The following is a 10,325-nucleotide window of genomic DNA, read 5'->3' as shown; positions in this document are numbered from 1 at the left end:
GTCACAGCAAACTGGGCCGTACCCCTTCCCTACTAAAAATCCTCCCACGCATGGCTCTTCATTGCCCTCAGGACAAAATCCAAGTTTCCTAAATGATCAAGAAAATCTTCCACATCTCATTCATACAGAATTCTCGGTATGATCACCAACACCAGATCACCTGCAGTCCATGTTCACACAACAGGCTGTTTCTCTCTGCCTTTGCGCAAGTCATTCCACCACACCGCCCCCGACCCCCAAAACATCCTTCCGTCTTCAGGTTTCAGCTCAGACAGCTCCTAGTCTTCCGGGATGATTTTCCTACCAGGGTCTCCTCAGGTTCCCACCGCGTTCCATGCCGCCTCCATTAGTAAACATACATAGGTCCACAACGGGGTCCCTGCCTGTCTCTCCCACTAAGCGGGGCTTCCCGCAAGCCGGGCCAGGCACAGCGGCCAGTGACGTCCGCATGCTGGGGCCCCTTCAGGCCTCGGCGTCTACTGCCCGCTCCGGAACTGTGAGCGACAACCCGCACGCTCTCCCGGGACGGCGCCGCGCCCACCTTCTGCACACCTCGAAGACCTCAACACCTGCGCCAAAGCCACCCAATCACGGCCTTTTCTCCACCTCCTAAACACCATGAACATCCAGGCCCCGGCTACCTCAGACTGCTCATTGGCTGCCTGAAAGCCCGCCCCCAAACCTGAGAGAAAAGAACTCTGGTTGTTGTAGTTCCCCAACGAACACCGCAGAAAGTGATTGCTAAGTGGAACTCCATTTCCCAGAAAGCGCCGCGCCCCAATGGTGGCAGACGGTACCCTTTGAACTGGGCTCTTGATTGGCCGGCTGTGAGACGTACATTTCCAAATTACCATGGAAACAGAACCACTTACCTGGAACCCCGGGAAAATCTTTTTGTCTCAGAATCTCAAAACACTTTGTTTCGCGATGATTCCAAAGGGCTGGACAGTACACGTGAGGGCAGAGTCTGTACCTATTGTCTGCCTATTCCCCAGACGGCGCCAAGAAAGCCTGCTAAGTGTACTCAGCGGCTACTGGACGCCCGCTTGGCATGAGCAGCCACTCCTGTGCTGACTCTGCGGACGCCCCGGCTTATTAGGGAACCTGTTTCCCAGAGACAGGCCAGAGCTGAGCCTTTACCCTTTCAGGGTCTATTTACCCAGGAAAAGGCAAATGTAGGCCAGGATCCTATCCACGATCTATCTTAGAATGCTGGTGCCCCAGACTTTCAGCCCCATGCCTGCAACAAGAGCCACAGCTTCCCCACAAGAGACGTCTCCACACCAGTGCTCCTCCAGCACCCCCTCCCCTACCATGCCTCTGAGGGTCGGGTGAGGAGAGCCGAGGCCCTGCAAACGCTCAGGCAGGCATGTGAGAAAGCTCTTTACTGGGGGTACAGCGAGGAGGAGCAAGGCCATCTCCCCCTACCTGCCCCCACCCCCTCCTAGGGTCCTGGGGTGAGGAGGGGTCTTCCCTCCACCGGACCACCACTGTCTTTGGTACAATAAATAGAAAAAAAGGGGGAGAGGGGCCCAAGGGTCCAGTCCTTAGTGGGGAGGGAGCGGCCAAACCCCTCTCCTTGACCCCCCTGCCCCAGGCCCCAGTCAGTGCAGGCCTCACCCACCCCAGCTGGGTAGCAGCAATTCCAGTCAAGGAGAGAGATGAGGATGGGAGCCCAGGGCCCCCAGATGGGGGAGGGTATGGCTTCAGGAGGGGCCCCAGGGAGGGGGCAGGGTCATGAGCTGGCTGCCGTGCTCTGGGGTACACCACGGAGGCCCAGGTGAGGCCCCAGAGTGGCAGGGTCATCAGGAGGCGGGAGGGGTGGACGACCTCCAGTCATCCGAGTCCGGAGGGCTGAGGCAGCCGGGTGCTGGGGGGCAGGCGCTGGGTGAGGTGGGGAGCAGTCAGCAGGGCCGCCCACCAGGCTCACATCCATCAGCTCTGGGGGTGGTGGTGAGGTTGGTGATGGGGGACGACCAAGGTATCGGGGCTGGGGGGGTAACTGGGCCCCGGTCCCAGGCAGTGACGAGGCAGAGGCGGAGGCAGGGGCTTGATGTGTCTTGTGGGGCACATCACCCCCTGCCCAGGGCCGCAGCGGCTGGGAGGGTGGGACCTAAAAAAGCAAAGGAGCCATGGGTGATGGAGACCCCGGTCTTTAAGCCCCAGGCACCACCACCCACCTCCAAAGCCCCCAAAGCCCCATTACCTGGGGGCTGTTCATCTCACAGTCTGTGATAGGGGGCCCAGGGCCCCCACAATATCTGTTGCTGTAGCGGTAGGTCCGGTTGTCACTGGAGGAGCCACTGGAGCCTCCTGGAAGTGCCAGGGAGGAGAGGTGAAGGGGCACAAGGTGAGATAAGGTAGCAAGTGGGTTTTGGGATGGCTGAGTAAAGTTCATGGCCCAGGCTCAGGTTCCGACTTCAAGATCAGAGCCCATCTGAAGAACCAGGCCCAATTTTGAGATTTTGGGTTGGAATTCAGTTTTGGGTTTTAGAGTCAGAACCAGTTTCAGGGATCTGAGCCCAAGCCCAATTTCAGAGATTGTGTCAGGGCCAGTTGGAGCTCTCCCATCCCACACGTCATCTTAGAGTTCAGGATCAGACAGTTTCGGAGCTCTTGTGTGAAGACCCAGTAACCAGGTCCCCCAGGACAGGCCAAACCTGAGCAGCCCCCACCCCTATTGTACCCCATTTGGGCACCTGGGCACCCACCAGAACTGGAGATGGAGCTGGCGGTGCTGGAAGAGGGGCAGGTGTCGAGGGGCGCGGGCGAGGTGGAGGCACTGCTGCCTGCCGGGCCCGTGTTGGTGGCCTCGTCGGCCGTGCGGCGGAAGAAGCCGTGCTGCAGAGCCCCCAGGGGGCTGATGCGGGCGGCGGGCTCATACTCCAGCATGCGCAGCACCAGGTCCTGGAAGCGGAGGTAGTCGGCGGGGCTGTGGCCCGGCTCCCCCGCCCGCCGGCCCCCGGGCCCGCCCGTCTGCACGCCCAGCACCTCCTGCAGCCGCCGTGTCCCGGGGCCCTGGTAATCCTGGCAGGGAGGGGGTGGGAGGGGGGGGCAAGAGAGTGGCCGTCAGTGGGCAGGAGGGGCAGGGAGACACACACGGGGAAACAGAGGCACAAGAGAGAAAGTAGAAAGAGAAGCTAAGAAGAGTTGCGGGGTGGGAAGGAGAGATGGGAGATGGGGTGGGCAGGGGAGGAAGGAAAGGACAGACAAGGGGGAGTGGAAGGAAGGGGAAGACACAAGGGAGAGGGAGCAGGGGGAGAGAGCCCCAAGTGTGAGTGAGGGGCCGCGGGGTGGGAGGAGTGGCGTGGGGCAGGGGCCGCACCTTCCTGAGTTCTTTTGTCCTTCGTAGGGTCCAGCCACCCCCAGGCAGCCGTTCAAAGTACTTGCGAGCCTTGGGCGCCTGGTCCAGCATGGCGGCCGGCGGGATGCCCAGCACCTCCACAATGCGGTTCATCTGGTCGACCTGTGAGCAGGCAGGGATCAGGGTCATCAGGCCAGCCAGGCTCCACCCCCTCCACCTCCAGCACACCCCTTCCTGGGGACACACCTCATTGGAGCCACTGAAGAGGGGCTCTCCGGTGTGCATCTCCACAAGGATGCAGCCCAGGGACCACATGTCAATGGCCAGGTCGTAGGGTGTGCCCAGGAGCACCTCAGGTGAGCGGTAGAAGCGGCTCTGGATATACTGGTAGATCTGGGAAAAGGGTAATCGTCAAGGGTCCCAGCCTCCCCTACTGGTCCCACTGACACCCCCAAAGCTAAGAGGACCCAACTGAGGACAGGCTTCTTGCTGACAAAATGGGGACTGAGGCTCCAAATCCTGCCATTATCAGCACCAATTTTCTGGAAGCCACTGATGCCATCTTGTTTATCAATCTGGGGAGTCTGCTGGCCTAGACAGACCCTGATCTCCACCCCCAACCCCTGATCCTGGGCCCTTCTGGGTCACCAGGCAGAGGCTGACATTCCACAAGCCCTACACCATTGTCACTTTTAGTGGCAGCTCACACAGAGATGCAAAGTTGAAGCCTTCCACCTCCATCCCCAGCTTTAAGAACAGAGAATACAAAAACTTATCGAGGCAGCACCCCTGGCTCAAACCCAACCCAACTTCACCCTGTTCACATCTGGCAGCTTCCAAATGGGCCCTGCCCCTCAGGCTTCACCCTTCCCATCCTAGTGGGCAGTATATCCACACCCCCACCCCAAGCATTATCCCTCAGTTCCCACGGCTCCTAATAATCCCATCCCAGCCAAGCCCCGCCCCTAAGCCTCCTGTTGGCTCTGCCCCACCCAAACTACTAGCCCTGCTCCCAGGACCAGGCCGCCCCCTACCCTCTGGCCAAGCTGGCAGGAGCTGCCGAAGTCCACAATCTTGATGGCGCTGCGCTTGGGGTTGCACAGCAAGATGTTTTCGGGCTTGAGGTCGCAGTGAATGATGCTGAGCTCAGGCGTGGCCAGAAAGAGCAATGCCGTGCAGAGCTGCTGCGCCAGCTTCCGGGTCAGGTTTAGCGAGACGCCGCGGAAGTGGGTATTGCGCAGGAGGTCGTATAGGTTGTAGGACAGCAGCTCAAACACCAAGCACAGGTGGTTCCGGAACATGAAGTGCCGCTTCAGGTGTACTGCGGGGGAGGGGAGGAAATGGGCCAGAGAAGAAACGGCTCAGAGAGGGCAGGTGGTAGCCTGGGGTCATATAATGCTCTTTGATTACTAGCCACATTGTGCTGTGCCGACGGGCACCATCTGCTAGTCAAAATCTTTTTATCTAACAAACAACTAGATTCACACAAGAAGTTAATGCTCTTTCCAAGTCTCTCAAACCCTCCAATTAAACCAAAGAGAAAGTTTCATTAGTTTACTAGCTCTAACACATTCTACACTTCCTCGTTTAATTTCGTAACACCGCTTTCATCTCCCTTGTATTCATTTTTGTGGCAAAGGACACTGGTTTTCCATTTACTTTAAGGATGTACGTTTTCCTTTCAAACGAAACCATTTTAAAATCCACTTGCTGTTTATGATTATGTTGTGATGTTTATGTCCATGAGGAGGAATCAGTTTAAGGGAAGAGAAAGACTGGCACAGATGTTAAGAGTAACAGCTCTGGAGTCCATGACCTCATCAAATTATAACTCAATTAGTATAAACTGCCACTTCATGCAAGTGACAGCACTTGAATGCCTGGGTTTCTTTTTTCCTTTCTTCTTCGTTTTTTTTGGTTGTTGTTGTTATTTGGTTGTTTGGTTTTTTGTTTTGGAATTTCTTTTTTTCTTTGAGATGGAGTCTCGCTCTGTCACCAGGCTGCAGTGCAGTGGCGTGGTCCCAGCTCACTGCAACCTCCGCCTCCCAGGTTCAAGCGATTCTCCTGCCTCAGCCTCCTGAATAGCTGGGACTACAGGCACGCACCACCACATCAAGCTAATTTTTTCACATTGTTAGTAGAGACAGGGTTTCACCATGTTGGCCAGGATGGTCCTGATCTCTTGACTTCATGATCTGCCCACCTCAGCCTCCCAAAGTGCTGGGATTACAGGCATGAGCCACCGCGCCCAGCCTGTTTTGTTTTATTGAAGAAGAAACTAGGAAGGAAGCCCGGGTTTCTTATCTTCAAGATGTTGGTAATAATGCCCTTCCCCTTATGGGCTGTGGTGAGTTAACTTCCAAGTGCTTCCAAGACAGCCTGGCCCTTGGTGAGCACTCAGTAACCTCTGACCATTACCAAGTAAATAGGACAAAAATCATAAAAGCAGCAGGAGAATCACTGATGTCAGTGAAGCACAGACCAAACCCTGCTCTGAGGACATCAGCCTCCTCCTGAGGGTAGGGTGGGGGTGTGACCCATCCCTACTGGCTCCAGCTCCCGCTATCCCAGGTGCCCAGAGCCCTGCCAGTCCCAGGCCTCACCTATATAGTACTTCATCTCCGTGTCATGCTGGTTCATCAGCTCCAACAGCCGCAGCTCAATCTGGGCCTGATTCAGGAAGGCCTTTTTGTTCTTGATGATCTTGATGGCCACAAGCTCCTGGGTCTGATGATCATAGGCTTTCACCACCTGTTGGGGCAGGGCATGTCACGAAGAAAGGGGTGGGAGCAGGGCAGAGCCAGGCACCATTCTTCTCCCTCCAGGCAAGGAGACCCACCAAGAACACTATGCATACTTCGCAGCTGAGTGTGCACCATTAGTCAGGCACTGGTGTAAACGCTGGACATGAAATAACATAACGACCTTGAGTCTTGTTATTTAAACTATTTTACAGAAAAGGCAACTGAGGCACAGGGAAACTAAGTGGGCTAGGGGGAGTGGCCCAGCATGGGACGTGAAGCCACTGAACCACTGGGTGTGTGGTCAATGTTAGCGGGGCCCTGGATCAGGGTGGGAGGGGGTGTCCCACACCTGGCCAAAGGAGCCTTTGCCAATGAGCGAGTCAATCTCGTAGCGCTCCAGCCAGCGCTCGCCACTGCGCACGATGTAGTCATGGTTGTCGTCATCATAACCATGGTTCAGGACCTTCTTCTCCTTCTTGTTGCTCGAATCCTGGGGTGGCGCCTGCTGGGCCCGCCGCTTCTTCTTCGCATAGTATACCTGCCCAGCCAGCCAGCCAGGAGATGGGGACTGGTGAGTGACTCATGCCAGCAGCCAAGACCCTCGGCACCCAGCCCAGCATCCCCCAGCCCCTGCCCACCTCATTGATGTGCTTGTAGGTCTTGATGAGGTCCACAGAGAGCTTACGCAGCGGGGCTGAGGTTGCATCCCGGAAGGCCAGGGGCAGCCTCCGAGGCAGTAGCCGCACATCAGGCAATACCTGCAGGGCAGGGTGAGGGGTGGGCACTGAGGATGGGCCTTCACCTCTGACCTCAAGAGGAAGAACTGTAAGGGCTGCTGGCACATAATGTATTTGGTTGCTGTCTGTATTTGTTCCACCTCTCTAGGAAAGAAACTCCCCCAGGGCTGAGACTTTCTCTTGTTCTTACTGTACCTCCAGTGCCTACAGCAGGGCCTGGCACACAATGGATGCTCTTAGAGATCTGTGGTGTGAATGACTGAACTCTGACCTTTCACCCCTCACCTTTACTCCTTTCTGAACCTCAGAGGAAGAGATCATATGGAAAACCTGGGCTCTGTTCCTCCCCATTCTTCACTTTGAAGCCAGCCATTTTGGGTATCCTCTGAGTACCGCTATCTCAATTTACCCTCATCCCTTGGGCCTCAACCCATACCCCCATCAACTCTTTGCACAGTTCTTTCACCCCAAGGCTCTTGGATCTGGATCTGGCCCCTGGCCCTCCCACTCCATCCTGCTTCAAGCTCTGCATGTCACTGCCTTCACTGCCTCTAGCCTTGGAGAGCTTTGCCCTCACCACCCATGCCTGTTGGCCTCAAGACCCTTTAGACTCAACCCCCCTCCCCATTCACCTTCACCCCCTCCAGATCTTTCACTCTGAACTTTTCTTAGTGAGCATTTATTGGGTATTTACTATGTGCCAGGCACCATTCTAAGTGTTTTACATGCATACCATTAACTCATTTAATCCTCACAACAACCCTGTGAGGTAGGTATCATTATTGGCCCCATTTCACAGAATAGAAAACTCAAGTATGGAGAACCTACGTAATTTAACCACTGGGTCAGGATTTGAACCCAGCCTCTCCAAACCCTGACTCTGCCTGAAAACTCCTCTGTTATTTTCCAATCCCATGGGACCCATTATGTGCCCAGGAGACTGTCTTGGGCAACCACACTACCTTTTGGTCTGGAGACCCTTCTATCCCCAGCCTCCCCCTACCACCACGCAGGTGAGGAGCCAGCTGAACGCATACCTGCGTGTGCTCCTGGGGCCCTGGGAAGCCAGAGAAGGGACCATGGCCCGGTGGGACGGCCATGGTGGGCTCAGAGGGCCGCAGGGGAGCGAGGCCTGGAGCGGGAGCCCGGCCAGGGGGCGCCTTCTTGCATCCTGCACCTCGGCTGCCACCGCCGCTGAGACCTGAGAGTAGACAGGAGGTGGGAAAACAACATGGAACAAGGGGATATGTGAATAGTGCCAGGTGGGGAAGAGGTGGGCATGAGAAAGGCAGGGCACAGAGAGAAGAGGAAAGGGGCACAATGGAGCAACAAACAGCAATGAAGAGAAGCGGCAGAGAAGTGGCAGCCAGGTGGCGGGGGGTGGGGGGTGGAACAGCAGTCCCTCAACAAATAATGATCAAGTAAATGATTAAGGCAGCACAAAGAGAACACATAAAAGACAATGATTGGGGGCCAGGCAGGGGTCGATATGAGCCATCACAGGGAAAGGAGGACAGGAAGACACCAATAATTCGGAGGAGGAAAAGAAAAAAGATAGAAACCACAGACAGTATGCAGAGGAGTAGGCTTCATTCTTTTCTCACTACTCGTGGCCCTCCCCAGGGCCCCTAACACAATCCCACCTTCTGTAGTCTTCCCTGAACATCAGGATCTCAGCCCGTAGCACAGCAAGGGCCACTACTTCAAGATCTATCCTTCTCAGTGGATTCCCTCAACCCAGAGAACTCTAGGATTCCCAAACCACAGCAGAGTCCTCTGCAACCCTAAAACCACATCAGCGTCCTTGGGGACCTCCCAACCACACCAAAGTTATCTGAGAACCCCTATAGAACAGAGTCCTATCTCTACAGCATTCTCATCCACCAGGGCACGACTTTCCTAGGGGACCCTCTCCATATCATGCCAAGACCGCTTCCCTGTATCAGGTCCTCCATATGAGGAACCAGCCTTCCAGGTGGTCTCCCTGTACCATATCCCAATTCCCCCTACCACAACAGGGTTCTTCCCCATATTACTCCAATATCCCATCCCAATCAAGGCCCACTCCTCCTGATGGGAGGGGGAGGTGTCTCTTCCCACAGTTTAGAGTGATCATCCTTTTCTCCCCTATACTGCTTCCTTGCCCCCCTACACACACACACACACACACACACACACACACACACCCTAATATTCCTACCAGAGACCTTTCTCCAGGCACCCGTCTTTATACCAGGGTCATTCCACAACTGTGGACTCCTAGAGGGCCTCAAAGCCAAATCCCCAAGTATCACATAGGGTTCTCTCCTCCCAGAGTTGTCAGCTACAGCAAAAATCTTCTCCCCATGGGCCACTCTCTCCCCCACGTCAAATCCCTTTCTCCTATTCCATGCCTTGCCACTCCACGACTCCTCCACCCTTGGAGCTTCCCCCCAAAACCACCTCTTCTCCGGGGCCCTCCCACACCAGGACCATCTCTCCCAGCCCCCACCCCCTACCCGGGTCAGGGCTGGCGCGGGGCCCACGGGGGGCTGGGGCGCGATGGGGCCCCCAGTGGGGTGGGCGAGCGGCCAGCATGGCGGCGGTGGCGGCACTGAAAAGGCGACCGCCTGTCCCTGGCCCGGCCGGCCCCGCGGCGGGGAGGGCAAGCGGGACAGGAGGCCCGGTGGGTGACAACAGCAGCCGCCACTGCCACCGGGGGCGGGGAGAGGAGGGGACAAGGGTCAGCCCGGGGCACGCGGGGGAAGAGCAGAGCAGGTGGACGGGGGAGGGGCGACACGCCCCACCCTGAGTGGCCACCAGCCCCTAGGGACCCGGCGTCCCGCCCCCCACCCAGGAGGCCCTCCTGGGCCTGCCAAGACCAGAAGGCGGGGCCCGACTGAGCTTGGCAATCGGCACCTGCCATGGCAACAACTGTGCCATTGGCCGCTGGTGCCAAGAGCTCAGCCAATCACAGCCTAGGGCAGCTGTTGCTAGGCGACGAAGAAGCGGCCCGCGGAGCCGAGCCCAAACAAAGGGCGGGAGTGGGGCCCGGCTACCCCCTCCCAGCCTACCTCCTGCAACTGCTCCCTCGGGCTTGGCCGATTCCAGGAATTCAACTATGAATAGCCAGGCAAGGCCCGCACCTGCCCGCCACCCCCCTCCTCTCCTCCCTTGGCCTTGTGCTAAGTCTCAAGGCGACGCGGACAGGGCGGATCCCGTCCTGCCCACCTCCCTGCGACCGCGTGCCGCCCCACCCGTCCCCGCGCCGTTACCTGAAGGAGCGGGCAAGGGGACTCAAACTGCTCGGGAAGCCCGAGCTCAGACCTGCCCACTGGCTGAGGGTATCCGGCGGACGCGGCAAGCCAGGGCCCCGATTACCCAGTAATGCAACCAGCAAAATGGCGACCACAACAAACCGGCCCCCCCATGCCCTGGACTCCGCCCCCATCCCTCCCTCTCCGCTCCCCTCACGTGACCCACACTGACACTCCGCCTGCGCAAGATGGCTGCTTACCTGCACGCATGCGCAGCGAGCTACCAATCCCACCCAAGAATCGA

General features: G+C 57.2%; 1 protein-coding gene across 4 annotated transcripts; it reads right to left on the bottom strand.

Annotated features, from left to right (window-relative positions):
* Positions 1–1,370: 1,370 nt before the first annotated feature.
* On the bottom strand, positions 1,371–10,187 carry DYRK1B (dual specificity tyrosine phosphorylation regulated kinase 1B). 4 transcript variants are annotated; one of them, XM_058427043.1, is made up of 12 exons: positions 9,284–9,612; positions 7,823–7,986; positions 6,687–6,806; positions 6,398–6,586; positions 5,908–6,055; positions 4,339–4,625; positions 3,551–3,697; positions 3,326–3,466; positions 2,992–3,027; positions 2,712–2,907; positions 2,207–2,313; positions 1,371–2,113 (listed from the first exon to the last, which is right to left on the bottom strand). In XM_058427043.1, the coding sequence occupies exons 1-12, from the start codon at positions 9,360–9,362 to the stop codon at positions 1,736–1,738; spliced, it is 1,992 nt and encodes a 663-aa protein (XP_058283026.1). In that variant the 5' UTR covers positions 9,363–9,612; the 3' UTR covers positions 1,371–1,735. The 4 variants fall into 4 exon arrangements, with proteins under 4 accessions (XP_058283026.1, XP_032028837.1, XP_032028835.1 ...); XM_032172946.2 differs by lacking the exon at positions 9,284–9,612 and adding an exon at positions 10,040–10,187 and having other exon boundaries at positions 2,712–3,027; XM_032172944.2 differs by having other exon boundaries at positions 2,712–3,027.
* Positions 10,188–10,325: the final 138 nt, after the last annotated feature.

This window comes from Hylobates moloch, unplaced genomic scaffold (assembly GCF_009828535.3).
Source record: "Hylobates moloch isolate HMO894 unplaced genomic scaffold, HMol_V3 SCAFFOLD_13, whole genome shotgun sequence".
NCBI classification, from domain to species: domain Eukaryota; kingdom Metazoa; phylum Chordata; class Mammalia; order Primates; family Hylobatidae; genus Hylobates; species Hylobates moloch.
This window is presented reverse-complemented; position numbering and strand designations above follow the sequence as displayed.

Bases quoted from the DNA above. Each gene is read 5' to 3' on its own strand.
- DYRK1B (XM_032172944.2), bottom strand. From the start codon at position 9,362: ATGCTGGCCGCTCGCCCACCCCACTGGGGGCCCCATCGCGCCCCAGCC. The intron at 6,056-6,397 runs GTGTGGGACACC...CTGCCCCAACAG, and splicing joins GCAAAGGCTCCTTTGGCCAG to GTGGTGAAAGCCTATGATCA. The intron at 3,698-4,338 runs GTAGGGGGCGGC...CCCTTTTCCCAG, and splicing joins CCTGCCAGCTTGGCCAGAGG to ATCTACCAGTATATCCAGAG.